Source organism: Indicator indicator, chromosome 15 (assembly GCF_027791375.1).
Source record: "Indicator indicator isolate 239-I01 chromosome 15, UM_Iind_1.1, whole genome shotgun sequence".
Taxonomy (NCBI): Eukaryota; Metazoa; Chordata; class Aves; order Piciformes; family Indicatoridae; genus Indicator; species Indicator indicator.
Genome location: NC_072024.1, coordinates 7,152,829 through 7,170,130, shown reverse-complemented (window position 1 = coordinate 7,170,130; position 17,302 = coordinate 7,152,829). Strand labels below are relative to the sequence as shown.

At 40.3% G+C, this 17,302-nt stretch overlaps 1 protein-coding gene across 1 annotated transcript; it reads left to right on the top strand.

The window, feature by feature from the left end:
* The first annotated feature begins 8,532 nt into the window (after nt 1-8,532).
* KBTBD8 (kelch repeat and BTB domain containing 8) lies at nt 8,533-15,368 on the top strand. The gene is made up of 4 exons (XM_054387399.1): nt 8,533-8,548; nt 10,827-11,037; nt 11,638-12,752; nt 14,905-15,368. Exons 1-4 carry the CDS (start codon nt 8,533-8,535, stop codon nt 15,366-15,368), a joined length of 1,806 nt encoding a protein of 601 aa, XP_054243374.1.
* The last annotated feature ends 1,934 nt before the right edge of the window (nt 15,369-17,302 follow it).

The window sequence follows — 17,302 nt, the reverse complement described above, 5'->3', positions numbered from 1 at the left end:
GGTCTACCAATGTTTAGCTCATAGTGGATTTTCTCCTAGCATTTCCTTTCACTTGCATTGACTATGATAGAACTCAGTATATTTTTTTTTTTAATGAGCAAAAGATGAATCTTTATTGGATCTGAATTTATAAAAACTTTATTTATAAAGATTTGACTATATATTTGAATTTAGCAGATATGCTAGCTACTAAAAATGGTACCTAATTGTCTTACTTAAGAGGGACTTGCTTTGGGGACTTAAGAGTCCGCAAAGTGCACTCTTTTCTTTAGAAAATAGAGGGAAATGCGAATTTCACTCATGAAATGTAAAAAGAATGGTGAATGAGAGTGACTACCCCAAGACCTTGCCAGCACAGTGCATACTAGAAATGAGAACAGTCTACAAGAAACAAGTGGCATTAAAAATACTTCCCCTATTAGTATTTGTACTATCCTAAGTTCATGAAGGTCGTGATATGGTGATGTATCCTCCTTAGGCTGGCTTTCTGAGGAGAAAAGGTACAAGGTGTAATTATTAATAGCTTCCTATAGATGGCTTCAGAAGTGTGGAGGTGACAGCAATGCTGAGGACAAACACCAGATCAGTGCCATGTATCACAAGGCACTGTTACACAGTGCATCAAGAGAACAGGGTGATGAGTGCCTCATGGCAGTGAGCACTAATGACCTAGTTATTCTTAAATTTGTGTAACAAAAGAATTGAGCTTAAATTGGATGTTATGGCAGAATAATACACGAATATACGAACCTCTACTCTTACCTATATGTCAGTTTATCATTTATTTATTTACTGAACAAGCCTAAGAAACTGCAGTAGCAAAGACAGTGATATTCAGTGTAATTCTGAAACAGTCGGATTTGAATTCTTGGAAACTTTTCCTCTCCCCACCCAACAGCAAAAGTGAATGCCTTGCTAGCTTCAAGTATCATATGAAGCATTTTATCTTAACTATTTTTGCTTGGAAAGTTCTTCTTTATTCTGCTAGGTTAAAGAGCAGGCATGTTGTCTCAGAACAGTTAAATCCCACAGCTTATTACCATGAAATACGTGAGCTTAGAGGATATGAAAGTGCTCCATCCAAGAGGATATGAAAGTCGTCTGCCCAGAGAGAGTTCAAGGCCTCTTGTACAAGGAAAAGTTCCAGGCTTTAAAGCTGTACCATGTGTCAGGATTTTCAAAAAGGCACTTCTCAAAATGGCCTTTAAAACAGGCAATTATTTCCCATATATCATCAAGACAGACTTTTAGAAGAGAAATGAAGACACTGTAAAGAATTCCTTTTGGAAAGGTTCATTTGCTTTAGAGGTACAACAGCAGGATGTGTGGGAACAGTCCAGTTAGCTACAATTTGCGTAGCTCAGGGACCCAAGAGTAGTTTTGTCATTGAGCTTAATGTGGGTGGCTGGCCTCATTGTGGCTTTCTGTTGGTAGCACCTCCTTGGGTCCGATTACAGTTGAGTGCAGTCAGACATAGTCCTACTTGGCAAAAGAATTAGCAAGAAAACCTTATGTAAGGTAGGGTGGAGTCAAATGGGGGAAAACTCTGTTGTCCATCTTACTGCTTTAGATACCAAAATGGGTCATCTTCCTTTTGGTATATTCTAACACATTATTTGCAAATAATTTCTAGAATTCCACCCACTGTATGCCTTCCAGTTACCTCACTCTGCTGTACTGAGATTTTAGAGGAAATAACCTTTCATGGTTTTTTTAATACATGGCCATTAAATACACTTTTACAGTCAACAGCAGACCAAGTATTCTCCCTGGACCTCATCTCAGTGTCCCTGCAGTCAATAATGAAGTTACGGACCAGAATGAGAAGAGGATCTAAAGCCACAAATGGAAAGTAAAAATTGCCAGTACCCAGAAATACATGAACAGAAGTTTTCATAAGCAAGTCAAATATTCCAGAATATGGATAATACGCAATTAAACTTGGGTGGGTCAAGTGAATAAGGTCAGGTAATGAGACATCTGTATCACAGGGGTTTTACTTAAAAAGCCCCTAATGCTACATATTCAACTGACTTCCTTATGCAAGCTCACACACTGGGCTTTCCTCCATACAGAAGAGCAAATACAAGAACACTTACAAAAACATTCCCAATATCCATCACTATGCCTTTCAGGGATGTTAAGATTGTTTATGGCTGTTACCTTTCTGCACTCAGTGAACAGGTTGGTAACACCACACTGCCCCATCTTGTTGTCAGTATTGACTCAAAACCAGCCTTTCAAAGGTAGGTGAGATGCTTTGTTTTTTTGTTTAAGCAACAGGTCTTCTGAGTTATGAAAATAACTCCAGTGTATTAAGCTTCCCATGTTCTTCAGGCTTTAAGTATGAAGTTGCAACTCCAGGGATTGTCTTTTCCACATTTGAGTTCTTCAAAACACACCAAAAAAAAAAAAAATTTTGAAGGAAGAAAGAATTGAAAAGCACAGCAACTCTGAGTGACGACTTCAGAATGTTCCAGGGATATAGGATGGTGTTGAGTGATTCAAGTTTACTCTACTTTCCCTAGAAAGAAACAAATGTGGTTGCAACTACGCCAGCTTCCCCACTTAAGAGGGAAAAATCATTTGGTCTTAAACCTTCTTGGGTTGTTCCAGACAGAAGAGGTACTTTACTTTTTACTGTCCCCTTTCTGCAGCCATCTGTGCTCTGGGAAGTGTCTGCCCCTTTCCCACATTTGATTTGCATTCTGAACAGCATCTGGATCAGTTTACATCTACACTGGTGCATGAAAGTTCCAGATTTCAGCTACTGAAGCTCACCAAGCCATCATTGTCTTATTTCTTTGGATGTCTGTATGGGTTTTGCTATGCAATCTGCAGAGTTTTAACAACACACACATAGGTAGAAGCAAAAATGGATGATGGAGAGAAAGGGCAGCAAAGAAGTTATTGTTCTTCTGTTGTTACCTTTTCCACCACTGCAAAAGTCTGTTTAATCCGGGCCTTCTGAAGTAGAGAGGAGGCAGCCAGGAGAGTTTAGAGATGAGACTAAACCACTTACTGAAATCCAGTTCTGGAGACAAGGTCAGCAATACACATCTTCCTGCTCTGATGGGGCATATTTCCCTTCTGTCTGGGGTTTGTTTCACAGGGCAGCCAAGAAGCCTGGGGGATATTGGTCATGTTTGCTGGCAAGAGGGATTTCAAAGACTTTAGGTCTGATATGTGCAGTGTTTGTTCCAAATAGCTGGGAAGAGAGTTATTTTGTAAGTGGTGCTTTTAAACACAGCTTTTAGGAATAAGAAATTACACATGCACAGATGTACCAACTGAAACGCTCTACCTGCAAAGAGGCTGGAGTTAATTCAGTCTCAGTGAGTAGTGCCACATTTTCTGTTGGCAAGCAGGGCTCTGATGCATACCTCTGTAACACAGCCACCAGGAGCTTAAGGGTCCTGGAGTGTTAAGGAAGGATCATCATAAAAATACGATTAGAGACTTGACAAAATGGAACAGAGCTCTTACTCAGAGTCTGCTGTGACTCAGACAGGGCCAGTTCCTTTGAGAGAGCTGTTAGGTTATACTTGCTGAAAAATGAGGTTTCACTGGGACCAAATTCACTGAATCTCTTCATTCTATCCCCTGCGTAGAGCAGATCCAGCAGAGTACAGCCTTCTAGTAATCACAGGCTGCCCTTGCTTTATGCTGATGGTGGATAAATGGGTATTTTGTTCTAAAGTGACCGCTCCAGAATACATCACTGTCACGTCACCTAAACAACCAGATTTTTGGTAGCTGTTGGGACTTGCTGAAAACATCAGAGCCTGTCCTTCTGAGACTAAGAAGGGATTAGCTGTGTGATTTCAGTCAGCCTGAAGAGAAAGGTTAAACACTTTGGGAGGAGGAAGTGTGTGCACACATGTGTCTTCCAAAACAACAGATGGTCTCAATAAAGTTGCTCCTGCTGCTAGGAAGTGGCACTTCTTGACATTAGCAGAGCCATATCTCATCAGGGTTCTTGTTTCTACCAGGCTGTCTCAGCAAGGATGAATCCACTGTACAGTATGGGGTAATCAGAAAAGGCACTCCAATATCTGCCCCATTAATTGCCCCCTGCCAGTCTTCCCTCTCTTCTGCTGTAATGCTCACTGTGCTCACTATGGCAGGATCGATTGGCTTTGAAGGGCAACTTTCCTTAATGATCTGCAATTCCCCCTCCTTAAACTGCAGCAAGAACTGTGTCATCTCAAAGGTTCTGCAAGAAATGCTTGATTTCTTGGAACCGCTCAACAAAACCCTCTCTGCTTCAATCAATGGATTAAATTATTGTGCAACTAAATTAATGTGCCTCTTGGTGACAGAACTGCAGAAAATGAGCAGTGTTTTATGCATTAAAGACAAACTGGTAAAAGATTGTTTTTCAAGGTTAGATTGTTCCACAGTGAATATCAAGATTTTTTTTTTTTCCAATTAAAATATGAGGGGTTTTCAGAGTGCAGCTGGGTCAGCTGTATGACTTCTCACAGATCCACAGCATGAATTAATAAGTACAAACAACTGAAGAATTGCAAATATTAGTAACTGAGACATATTTAGAGAGATGACAAGTGATATAACATTTTTTCCTACTAGGATTGTATTTAAATTTTATAGTTAAACTATTTTTACTGGAATTTATTTATTTAACTCAAGAGATTCATAAAGAATTGCTTTGAAAACATAAGAAATCTTGTCAAGCTTCTGCAAACCTTCCTTTCCTTGGGACTGCATGGCACATGTGGGAGTAGGTTGGCCCTTCCTTTCATGAGGCCCTCCAGTTTTTATTGCAAAAATAGCATACAGGGAAAAACCAAGAAAAAGGAAAAGCAACTGCAGTGACCTCTTCCTACAATTTTAAACTGCACACAGTATACAAAATGAAAATGACAATATTAATGTGGATTAAAAAATTGCTGCCTTTTAAAGCTGCTTGAACAAACCCCTATTCTTAGCTTTCTTTAAGTTTTGGCCCAGTCTCATTTATTATCTTTCTTTTGCTGGCAAGAGAAAACATGAAAAGTTTTACCTAATACTATGTAGGAAGAGCTGGATCCTCCGAAAGTGCTGCATCATCTCTTGTGCAGCAGGAGGACTGGGGATGGTTTGGGCATCTCCCTACCAGATGACTCAAACCAAAAATTTGCTAAAGATATGCTCTCTTGGCCCCTCTATTGCAGGTAGATGAACTGCAGGTTTCTAATTAACTTGTTCTGTAGATGTAATAACAGAGGGAAAGCTTTTTTTAATAACTTCACTCTTTCTCCAAACTTCTTTTTCTGGTATCTTCTAAGTTCTCAACTATCTGAAAAGTGTGTATTGTGTTCAATTTCTCCTGAAACTTTTTCCTTCCTTTCTGTTCTTGCTTCGGCTGGTGACAAAGACATTCTTTAGTCTTGAGGCAAGAATCCCAGAACAAGCAGTCCCAGCTCGGAGTTCATAAAGGGGCAACATTTCTAATCACTTACAAAAGACAGACATGGACTCTGTGTGACTGCTCAGAAGATACTGTTTCATTTTTATTTTTGCACCTTTGGAATATCAAATGGGCAACCCCCCTCACTTTCTCCACGAAGTGTTTTCAGCTGTATGTTTTCAATCTGTACTTTCAGGAATGATAAATTAGGTGTGAAATTAAAGCCTAAGTTAAAGAATCACCCTCAATAACCAGGACATTGAGGATTCTTGCAAAATCTTCAAATGGTATCATCAATTTCAGTATATTGCTGATCATAACTTAAACAAACAAACCCAATCAAACCTAAAATGAAACAAAAACCCCTCAAAGCTCACAAAAGGAATCCAAATAAACAAAAATCTCAAAATACTCAACAAACAATCACAACCCCCCAAAAGTCCTACAAAATTGATAATATTGATAAAGGAATTTACATCAATGTATCTCTAAGGTCTTCACAGCTCCCCATTGTCTCCTGGAAGCAAAAATCCATTAAATCAAATTATTTGATCAACAGCACACAATAAATTAGTGTCAGCACCAAGGCAAGAACCCAGTTTTCTGACATCTAATCCTACACTCAAATACTGGATTTGCATTGCTTCCCAGGCAAAACAACATAAGGGGGAAAGAAAATGATGTGGCAGAAGAAAAAGGAGCTGGAACTCACAAAGAATCTTGTGATTTCTGAAAGTATTGGTTCTAAAATTTGTGTGTAATGCAAATGCCATCTATAATACCTAGCTTTAACATGTGAGGTGAGTGGCACAGATTTTACACAGACAATATGCTTCTCATTTTGCATCTGAGAGATCCAGGAAATACAGTGCAGGGCTGGGTGAAAAAGTCAGGTTCCCGGGCTTCCATGGGAGTGTCAGGGAGTGCTAACGAAGGTTTCCAGAGAGGGGAGTAAGTGATGGCATATTACACTTGAGAAAGACTTCAGATGAAGAGAATTGCTGACATCAATGCCTCTTAAAGAATATTTAAACCTGTTTGTATGGCAATTTATTTGTTTCATCAAAAAAGCCTTACAAAGGTAAGCTATTTGAAGAAAAGCTTGCACTCTGAAGCACAGTTTCAATGCAGTATCGATATTAAAAAACATTCTCCATTTCACTTCTGCATTTTGAACACTAAACCAGCCCATCCCAGTCCACAGCAAAGGAAATGAACTGTATCATGCAATGTCATTTGCTAAAAGGTAAGAGTGGAGGTATTCTCCTTTCCTTCATTTTATATTTCTAGGGACAATTTCACAGGCCATGCCATTGCTGAATGGGGAAATTGGAAAACTGCAGAATCGATTTGCAGACGTGAAGTTCTATTTTCTTTTACACCTCCTTCATCAGAGTCTCTATCATTCCTGTGTTGTGTGGCATTATTATCGACAGTAGTCTGGACACCACTGATAATTGCTAAACTAGGGAAGAGCTATGCCTTGCAAGTGAAAGCAAAACCACACAAGTGCAGTTGAATGACATTGAGTGGTACTATTCCTGCCCTTAAATTCATCTGCTTTACATTGGTAACGTACCCATGCTACAACAAGTTAAAGGAAAATGTATTTTTAAAATATTAATTGGTTTTGTTTGCCTTTAAAAAAACAAAAAAAAACAAAGCTTCCCAGCCAAAAGCTGCAAAATTGTGCTAAGCCTGTGTTTTTGGTTAAAACCAGAAAAATACACTGGACTTTGGAATGTTTCCATTATCTGTTAATTCTCCTTGTATTAATTGCATTTCACAAAGGAAATAAATAAATAAAAAAAATAATAACATAAAACCAAAACAACCCTTCCACAACAAATTTCTGATAATGACTCAGTTGCCCAGAATGAGGCCAGTGGTTAGTTTGCTGCAGCAAACTGGAAAAGCTGGTGACTATCAGCCACTTCATCCCTGGGGTGGAGAGAGAAACGTGCTTTGTGATATTAAAGGTCACTGGCAACAAAATGGTCGATCATCTGCTGGAGTCATTCAGCTGTTCTCTGCGTATGGCTGATCTGTGTGGCCACAGTGTGCTGGGAATTACAAACACCGGAAAAAATAAAAAAGATATGACAAGCTTTCAGACTAATTAGGTGACTATACATTTTTCATGAAAGGTCAGTTTATCCTTGCGCAGCTCTGGGTCTCACATCCTGACACTGCTTCACCCTAACCATATCCTTCAGCATTAGGATAGCACCAGGTATTTTCTTCAGTTCCCCCTCCCCAGCTTTTTGTTTGTTTGTTTGTTTGTTTCCCCATAACAAGAACAATCAGGCATTGGAACACACTCCCCAGTGCAGTGATGGAGTCCCCAACATTGGGCACTTCTGCAGTTTAGCCAGACAGGTTGCTGGGCCATCTTATCCAGGCTGTGCTTTTTATAAGAAAGGTTGGACCAGGTGACCCTTGAAGTCCCTTCAACCTGGTAGTTTGATTCTGTGGTATGATTCTATGGTTTTCTACCAGTTTTCTAGCAGTTGCCATGGTGTTTGCTCTCTGGCCTGTTGGGCAGACAGCATCTGGGAGATTTGGGACAGTATCACCACTCGTCCCTTTTGGGAAGTGTGCAGGTCAGTGAGGACAAGAGAGAGGCAGTGCAACAACGGATAAAGCAGGAATTGGGAGGCATTTATTTATGTGGAGAGGCCATTTCTGCTGTGTACCCCTGAACACGAGCCCATACTGGAGTAAGGTGCTGAAAACCATCCGCATGGCCCAGCCCGAGGGGCCCAAAATGGCCGCCCTCCCGAGGCGCTCGCCTCTTCGTTACTACGCGACGAGCGGAACCCGCCCCCCGCAGCCTCCTGAAAACTACAAGTCCCAGGGAGCCGGCCGGGGAGGAACTGCAGCTCCCAGCATGCTCCTCGCACCCGGGGCGGGCACCGCCGGAGCCCACACTACATTTCCCGGCAGGCAGCGGGGGCGGTGACCAGTCAGCGAGGTCCAGGTTGGGGGGTGAGAGGAACGGGGTTGGCTTCTGCGGGAGTAAACGGGCCGCGGAGAGGAAGCGGCGCAGGGGAAGCGGTGCCGGTGACATTTCCTTTCGGGCCGCCCCCCTCTCCCGCTGCCGGAGCGGGGCCCCGAGAATGGCAGCGTTAGGAGGTCTGTGCCGCCGGGACACCGGGGCGGGGGAACGGGCTGAAGGGGTGGAGCGGCCTGTGGGGTGGGGCGCTCGGGGAGGGGTCGCTGCTGAGGGGTTTTGGGGCCTGTGTGTTGAGGGGTGTCTCTGGGGGGCCACGTAGGCGAAGGGCGTTGGGGCCTCTTTCTTAGGGGTTTCGGGGAGGGTGCTTCATGGAGGGTGTCCGTGGGGAGCATCGTGTGAGGGACGGGCGCTTCGGGCCCCTGGGATGCGGGGTGACTGGGAGAGATGGCCCGGGTATGGGTGCGGGGATGAGGGGCCTGCAGTGAGGGGTGTCCCTTCTGAGTAAGGAACGTGGTAGCGGAGGAGGGGGCCTGTGGGGGATGGGATCATGGGCATGGGGTAAGAGACCGCCGGAGCGAGGGCCTGTGTATGGGGAGAGAGCAGTACCGCGTGAACAGAGGTGTGCGTTGATGCTGGGCTTTGTTAGGGTGGAAGAAGGGTTTCCTGTGAGGGATACCCTCACAATGTGATCTGTGTGAGGGTAGCTGAGCCGAGATATGGGAGCGGGGTTCTCCGTGGTGAAAGCCTTCTATGAAGGAGAGTGGAGAATGCCGGAGTATCTGAAAAATTAATGTGGGGAGTATTTTGGATTGATGTTTGGGTGGAACAGAGTTAAAAATTTGAGGTGCATGTGAGAGGAATATTGATAGAAGAAAAAGATGTTTAGGGTGGGAGGGAGAAAAATGAAGGTGATGAAAGTGACTGAATGGTTTTACAGAGTGAAAACTAATGTGGATTGATAGAAAAACTGGAGTACAGGGATGAGTATCTATACCAGCTCTGGAAGCTGCCTCATTGCCCAAGTGACTGGCAGGGTCAGAAAAGATCTATTCAGTGTCTTTTTCACTGATAGAAAGTAAATTAAACTCTTCAACCATGATAGCTTTCATTTCACTTTAAAGCTTTGCCAGGTAGGAAGCTTTGAAACCAATTTAGCAAAGTATTATTTACTTGTAATTTACTGAGTGGTGATTAACATTGTTTTTGAACACATACAAGTGCAGATTCTCCCTTTCCCTAATGATTGGTGTGTTTTGAATGTTGGAGCTTGGTTATTGTGATAAAGCAAACTCTCCCTTTGTAGATCTTACCTTGAAGGATGTACTATTGTATTTGGGGGGAAAAAAAATAAAATAAAAAAAGTCTGAAGAATTTTCTAACAGTACTTTGAAGAGACTGACAATATTTGGCCCTAAGCCTGCCATGGGAAATGTGTATCCAACAGCAGCTTCCTACTGATTTAATTGTCACTATGCTCAAAGCTGAGTCTGAGTAACAGAATTGTAACTGCAGTGTATCACCACGAGTTGCAGTTCAAATCTCCTATTAATCCTGAACATTGTTTGCTGTCCTCTCTGCCCCTTTGTGTTGTTCAAAATGTGTTGCAGTCAGCAACTTTACCTGATCTGCAACTGTTACTGCCTAATGTTTTGAGCTTTTCTTTGTTGTTGTTGCGTAAAAATGTTGTTGCTGTTACGAAACAGATTTTTGTGCTTGAGATATTGCTCAATTTTCACTTTGGGGTTTACTTCATTAGGCATACTGCATGTTACTTAGAAGCATATGCTTCAGTTCCTATGTTTCAGCAGTGATATGTGAACTTCATCACACCTCAGAAATTTTAAATGGCAATTGTATTTTATTTGTAAAGAAAAGCATGTAACCATATATTCAAATTTATGCAAATTTAGCTTTGTTGCCCAACATACTGTAGGGCTGTTTCTTTATGAATCTGTGCTGTTAGTCATCACTTGTGCAAGTTAGTAGCCAGTTCCTGTTTCATTGTATAGTTAAGTACATACAGACTTGTGTAGTGGTGGTGTAGATTGGAGGTTATTTTTTATTCTTCTGCATGCTTTGCTTTTCTCATTTTGTAAGTCTTTGTAATCCCATTGTGATTCTTGACTTAATTTCCTCCTTCTCTGGTGATATGTAATAAATAGGAATTATTTATATGATTATATATGTTTTCTTAATGGAGATAATTTTATAGGTTAATGGTAACCTACACATACATAGAGTAAAGGAAAAAATATTATTGAAGTATGTTTATATCTTTGCTCACCCTTATTAGACTTGCTGTTGATGGCTGATGACAGTGAGGAAATATGGAATACAAATTTGTGCCAATTGTTGTTTGCTCATAGGGCTTTTTGGTGGCTGGGTTTTTTTTTGGGGAGGTCTTGTTTATTTGGTTGGTTTTTGTTTATGTTAAACAGTTTCAATTTTGCTTTGTAGAACCAAGTAAGTTTTCACAAACGCTGAACGGAATTCCTTCTTCAAACACAGTCAGCAGTGGAATGGACCCCTTCCATGCTTGCAGTATTCTTCAACAGCTTAAAACCATGTATGATGAAGGACAACTGACAGATATCGTAGTGGAAGTGGATCATGGGAAAACATTCTCCTGTCATAGGAATGTTCTTGCTGCAATCAGTCCTTATTTCAGGTACACTAGCCCATCATTCTAGTGGGAATCACCTATGCTAATATTCTGTGTAACTGTCAATAATATAGTACAGCTTGTAAGAAAATATTACTGTTCTCTTAACATCAATGAATTAACAGTGCCTGTTGATCAAAGGTGAGTTTCATTGGAGAAAATGTCATGTTATTTCGGAAAACAAACCAGCAAAACAAAAATGCTTCTGGTTTTGAGTATGCCTTGGATACAGTAACTATGTGTTTCCTTTTAAAGTTACATATTCTAGCAGCTGGAATATGCATATGAAATAACATGTTCAAAGCTGAGTGCAAAGACTTGAGTATGTGAAGAGCTTGGCTTGTAAACTGGATGAACTTCTATATGATGTTAGTGTGAGATAATTAAGAAAAAATATTCCATCTTGCCCTGTTTTCAGTAAGTCTAGAACTGGTCTTGAATTGAGGTACCCAAATGATGTTACATAGCTTTTTCATTGATGTAACACTGTTTGTGCTGATACAAAGGCAGCTGCATTGTGATTGGCTATACACTATAATTTCCTTTCTTACACCCGTAGCTAGAAGATAACTACAAATAAACTGCTAAATGTTTTCTCTTTTGTAGATCTATGTTCACTAGCGGCCTTACAGAGAGTACCCAGAAAGAAGTTCGTATTGTTGGTGTTGAAGCAGAGTCAATGCATTTAGTATTGAACTATGCATATACCTCCAGAGTAATGCTGACAGAGGCCAACGTTCAAGCTTTGTTCACTGCAGCTAGTATCTTCCAGATCCCTTCCATACAAGACCAGTGTGCTAAATACATGATCAGTCATTTGGATCCGCAGAACTCCATTGGGGTGTTTATCTTTGCTGATCACTATGGACATCAGGAACTCAAAGACAGATCGCAAGACTACATTCGTAAAAAGTTTCTGAGTGTCACCAAAGAGCAAGAATTTCTTCAGCTGAGAAAAGACCAACTGATAAGTATACTCGACAGTGATGACTTAAACGTAGACAAAGAAGAACACGTTTATGACAGCATTATAAGGTGGTTTGAGCATGAACAAAATAAGAGAGAAGTGCACCTTCCAGAAATATTTGCCAAATGCATCCGTATGCCTCTGTTGGAAGAGACATTTTTAGAGAAAATCCCTCCCATGTTTGCACAGGCTATGGCCAAAAGCTGTGTACAAAAGAGACAACATAGTGCCAATGGCTATACACAACGGCTTGGAATGACCGCTTCTGAAATGATCATATGCTTTGATGCTGCCCACAAACACTCAGGAAAGAAGCAAACAGTGCCTTGTTTAGATTCGGTCACAGGGAGAGTGTTTAAACTATGCAAGCCACCAAATGACTTGAGGGAGGTCGGAATTCTCGTATCTCCTGATAATGATATTTATATTGCGGGTGGTTACAGGCCAAGCAGCAGCGAGGTCTCCATTGACCACAGAGCAGAGAGTGATTTTTGGATGTATGATCACACTGGCAATAGGTGGATTCCGAAAGCTCCTTTGTTGCGAGCCAGAATAGGCTGCAAATTGGTTCATTGCTGTGGTAAACTGTATGCAATAGGTGGTCGTGTTTATGAAGGAGACGGGCGGAACTCACTCAAGTCTGTGGAGTGTTATGACAGCCGAGAGAACTGTTGGACAGCTGTCTGTCCGATGCCTGTAGCAATGGAGTTCCACAGTGCTGTGGAATATAAGGATAACATCTATGTGTTACAGGGTAAGGTGGTTTGACTGACTCTTTAGTGTTTATTGCAAGTGAGGGTTGTTCAGTCCAAGTGTGCTCTCTTAAGTACCTTAGAAAACCAGGTTTCTTGGATGTTTAAAAGATTCTTGTGGGGTAACAGGTTGGGAAGAAAGCTAGAGAGAACAGAGGGTGAGGAAGGGTGAGGTTGCTACTTGAGTTCTCATGCCCTGGGAATGCATCACTCAGTCGTAGTATTGAGTTACTGCACAAATGGCAGTTTTGGTGCTAAGTCAGCAGTATAGGATTAAATTTTATACTGTGAGAATTCTTCATTAGATTGTCTTTATCTGGGTGAAATGTGCTGATGCTGAAGAAAGGATATTGTCCTGTGAGATGCACTTTGTTTTATTTCGCTAAATCTGTGAACGTTCCTGGTGTCTGTATTATTGATGACTTGTAAAAGTCAATTAATCGTTGTAGGCCTTCATTTCCTGCCCCACCCTGCTTTTTGAAGGCCTCCTGATAACTAAGGAAGATGATTTATCTCTTTCTAGTTAGCCCTGTTTCTTTGGTCAGTAATCACAATACCGCCTTTACATTTTTTTCTTTCCATAAATGATCAATTTTATTGGTGTATTAGACAGATTCTTAAATTAATAGAAAGGATCATTATGGGAATTGGCAAAATAATTTATTTTCACTTTATGGAGATCTTACATATTTGTGTGTGCATGAGCCATATAGCAGTCTTCACTTAAGTGTGCTGAAACTGTAGTGAGAGTTCCTAAAAGTGGGAAAGAAAGGAGGATGGGGCAGGGTGTCTTGGTTGTGCCTTGCTGAGAGCCACTTCTATGTAAACACCTGCAGAAGCTGGGGTCTTGGGTATGTAGCTGCTCTCTCTTTGGGCCACTTCCCATACTGGACCCCACAGCATAGAGAACCTTGTAAAGTCACTGTTATTTACCAGAAGTCAAGCTGGTTTCTTGACTTCATACTCCTGCCACTTGGTAAAGTCGGTGGGTTTCCACATGATTTATAGAGAGTTTTCTTCTTCTTTTGCTGTTCCTGTATCAGGCTTGACTCTGGTTGTGGCTTTAAATAATTCTGTGACACTAGCAAGTATGATAGGTAAAACCTTGACTGAGTTGCACAGAAGTAACATATAAAAATTCAACTTCCAATGATTTTTCTTGTAAGTTGGAAGTAGTCAATAAAGATTGGCTGTTGAAATGCCAAGGGAACATGAGCATCAGTCACAGGAGGTTACATTGTGGAAAAAAACTGAATAATCAAAAAATCTAAACTCTTGAACTGTGTTCCACTCATTTTACTGTATTATTTCTGTGTTCTTTGTAATACCTGAAGGGCTTGGTCACACAGCAGCTTGGTTACAATTCTGAAAGTAGCCATGTGAAATGATATATAATTTAAATTATGCTGATTCTTTGCAAATGTGAGGCCTTTCTTTTTCTGGGTTTCACAAAAGGAGTGGTGGTCTTTATCTATGTTCTTTTCATTGAGTGTGCAGGCAATGAGGTTTCAGTGATCTAAACTTGCATTGTCTGTAGGTGCTACTCTATGCAGTCAACAGAAGAGGTGTTTTCTAAGTTAATCACAAAGCTTACGATGAACAGTAGCTTCATGCAAGTATTCACCTCACATCCTTTTAAGCAAATCAGCCTAAATGTATAAACCACTCATCTGATACAAGTAGCTTCAAAATCTGTATGGATTACAAGACAATTATTTGCATAGGTTAATAACTTTCAGGCACTGAATTGTGAGACTCCACTCTCTGTAGGTGACATGTCCTGAAGATGCTAAAGAATAAAACAAATACTTAAGACTTTCCAAGACAGGAATCTTGAAAGGTTTTGTCCCTGGTTATTAACCATGGTTTAAAAGTAGTAAAGGCTAGCTAGGAAATATGCAAAACGTTGTATCTCTGATGTGCTTCAGATTCCTCCTTCTTCAGCTGGAACAGAAACTCAAAAGTAGATTTTACTCGTGCTGTAATGCACTTGGAAGAGATGGTGCTGGGGTTTTTGTTGCAGGATCAAGGCTTTTAAAAAAGGGTGGACTGTTTCTGTCTGTGTAAGAACATACCTGAAAGCTTAGTAGGTGCAGAATTGGTGTGCTGGGAATGAAACATAAGTTATGTTTTATTTTTCCTCTCTCTTTTCAGGGGAATTTTTTCTCTGCTATGATCCTCAGAAGGATTACTGGGGATTTTTGACCCCAATGACTGTGCCTAGAATCCAAGGCTTGGCAACTGTGTACAATGACTCCATCTACTACATAGCTGGAACCTGTGGAAACCATCAGCGCATGTTTACCGTAGAGGCCTATGACATTGAACAGAATAAGTGGACTCGAAAAAAAGACTTTCCATGTGATCAGTCCATTAATCCCTATATAAAACTTGTGCTCCTCAAAAATAAACTCCATCTGTTTGTCAGAGCTACTCAAGTCACTGTTGAAGAACATGTTTTCAGAACCAGCAGGAAGAATTCACTCTACCAGTATGATGAGGTTACTGACCAATGGCAAAAAGTATATGAGACTCCAGATAGGCTCTGGGATTTAGGCCGGCATTTTGAATGTGTTGTTGCTAAATTGTATCCACAGTGTCTTCAGAAAGTTATTTAAGTTTCTTTTTTCTTTTTTTTTTTTTTTCCTTTTTCTTTCTTTTTTTTCCCTTTTTTTAGTAACAGGCCTTAGTGGTTTCAGTGGTAATCTGATGCTAGAAAAAAACATGTCTTAAAGAAAACAAAGAAATTCTGTCAGTATTTATTGTAAGCTGAAACAGACAGGGTTTTTTGTATATGGGGATGGGTGCTCTTTAAAGGTTGCAGTCTGGGGACGGATTTACTGGTTCAGTTTCATATTTACTGATGTTTTCCTGGGAAATGAGAAGGAGGTTACGAAGTGCAATTATCAGCATTTTTTTTTCTGGTAAACACTTAGTCATGTCATACTAGAGGGGCGTTTTTGTGGTAAGAGCAAATTAAGTGAAAGAGCCAGGATAACTATGCACTACAGTGAAAGTAAGTCTAGCATTAATAGCTGAGGATGTCCAAGATGTTTTGAAGTGACTTTTCATTTTTTTTCTTTTTTGTTTAATACGGGTAAAATTTGAGGCAATATCACTAAGTTTGATTTTTGGTTTTGGTTGGGTTGTTTTTTTGACTTGAGATTAAAAGTACCTGGGAATGGAATATCCTGATTTGTAATGATCTTTTTCTTGTGCTGTTTTTTGAAGTCCATTAAGATGTTTGTAGTGGTATTTGTGCACTACAATTTAGGAGAAAAAGTTGAGTCGGAATTGGAACATGGAGTACCTTTGCCTGAACAGAGGCCTGTTCAGATTGCTGTACCACTTCCTGTGTATGGATTTTTGTTAAAATTGAACTCGATGGAGAAGGGGGGGGGAAATCCCAACACCTGTTTTTTGCCACATAGATGTAGTGCTGTAAAAACATTTTTTTTTACTTTTTTTTTTTTTTTGGACGCTGCTTAAAATCTTTCTTCTTTTTTTTCATCCCATAAAGGGCTTTAACCCAAAATGTTGATGGTGCTAGTACATTTTTAATACTCATTTATCTGAAATGGGCTAGGCTTATGCTACTGTTTCAGACAGCCTGGTATTTTTCACAGAGTGTGTGTCTGTCTCAGGCCCTGTCCTGTCATCATATTGTCTTTTTTAACATAACATTTTTACAGCAGTGATATTCTTGCACAGAATGGTGACAGGATATGGCCTTAATAATATTGATTACTTTTTTTCCTCTTTTTGTGTGGAGTGTTCATTCTGTTTCAGATAAAGTGCAGTGCTATGTGCAGAGTTGGCATGTGCTCCAGTAATTTGGAAAACTGTGGCTTAACTTTACAAGTTGTTTTTGTTTTCTCCCAACAGTCGAGCTCTCAGATACTTTCTATTTCATTCTGATCTATAATGTGAAAATTTGCACTACTGAGCTGTCTTCATTATCTGGTGTATTAAAGCAAAATTGACAATAAGTGTGCGTGGTTTAAGTAATCATAGATGAAATATAGCATAGGGATCAAATATCTTGCAACACTTTTCTCTATGTACTTAACATTTAGCTTACTTTTAAGAATATGTTCAAAGTTCAGCCTCTACTTTAGTAGTGAAAACTGAATTTAAAAGGGAAGAGATGAATCCTAAAACTTACCAGCTGGAATGTGCTGGGTTTAATTTATTACAGCTCTGATTTTTGTGGAGCTGTGAGTATGTTTTCATACTCTTCCCTATTTTCCCCAACTGACCTAGGTAAACCAGTTAACTTGAAATGGCACTGGTCATTGCTGGTTGTAAGTGCTTACCATTATCTGGCTTAACAGCTGATATTTCAGTAAGCCAAATATTTAGCTCATTGTTTATCCCCCTGGCATGGCTGAGGATTTGGATAATAATTGTTTACTATGTGGTCTTACTGTTCCCAAAAGGAATCTTTCAAATACATGAAAGTGCTTGCCTGGTTCCATTTCTTAATTCTTGCACAAAAATGTTTAAAAGGCAAACCCAGAAAAAACTGTGAAGTGAAATGGAGAAGAAAAAA

Coding starts and splice junctions, on each gene's coding strand:
- KBTBD8 (XM_054387399.1), top strand. Junction 11,038..11,637: donor GCAATCAGTCCTTATTTCAG/GTACACTAGCCC, acceptor TCTCTTTTGTAG/ATCTATGTTCACTAGCGGCC. Junction 12,753..14,904: donor TAACATCTATGTGTTACAGG/GTAAGGTGGTTT, acceptor CTCTCTTTTCAG/GGGAATTTTTTCTCTGCTAT.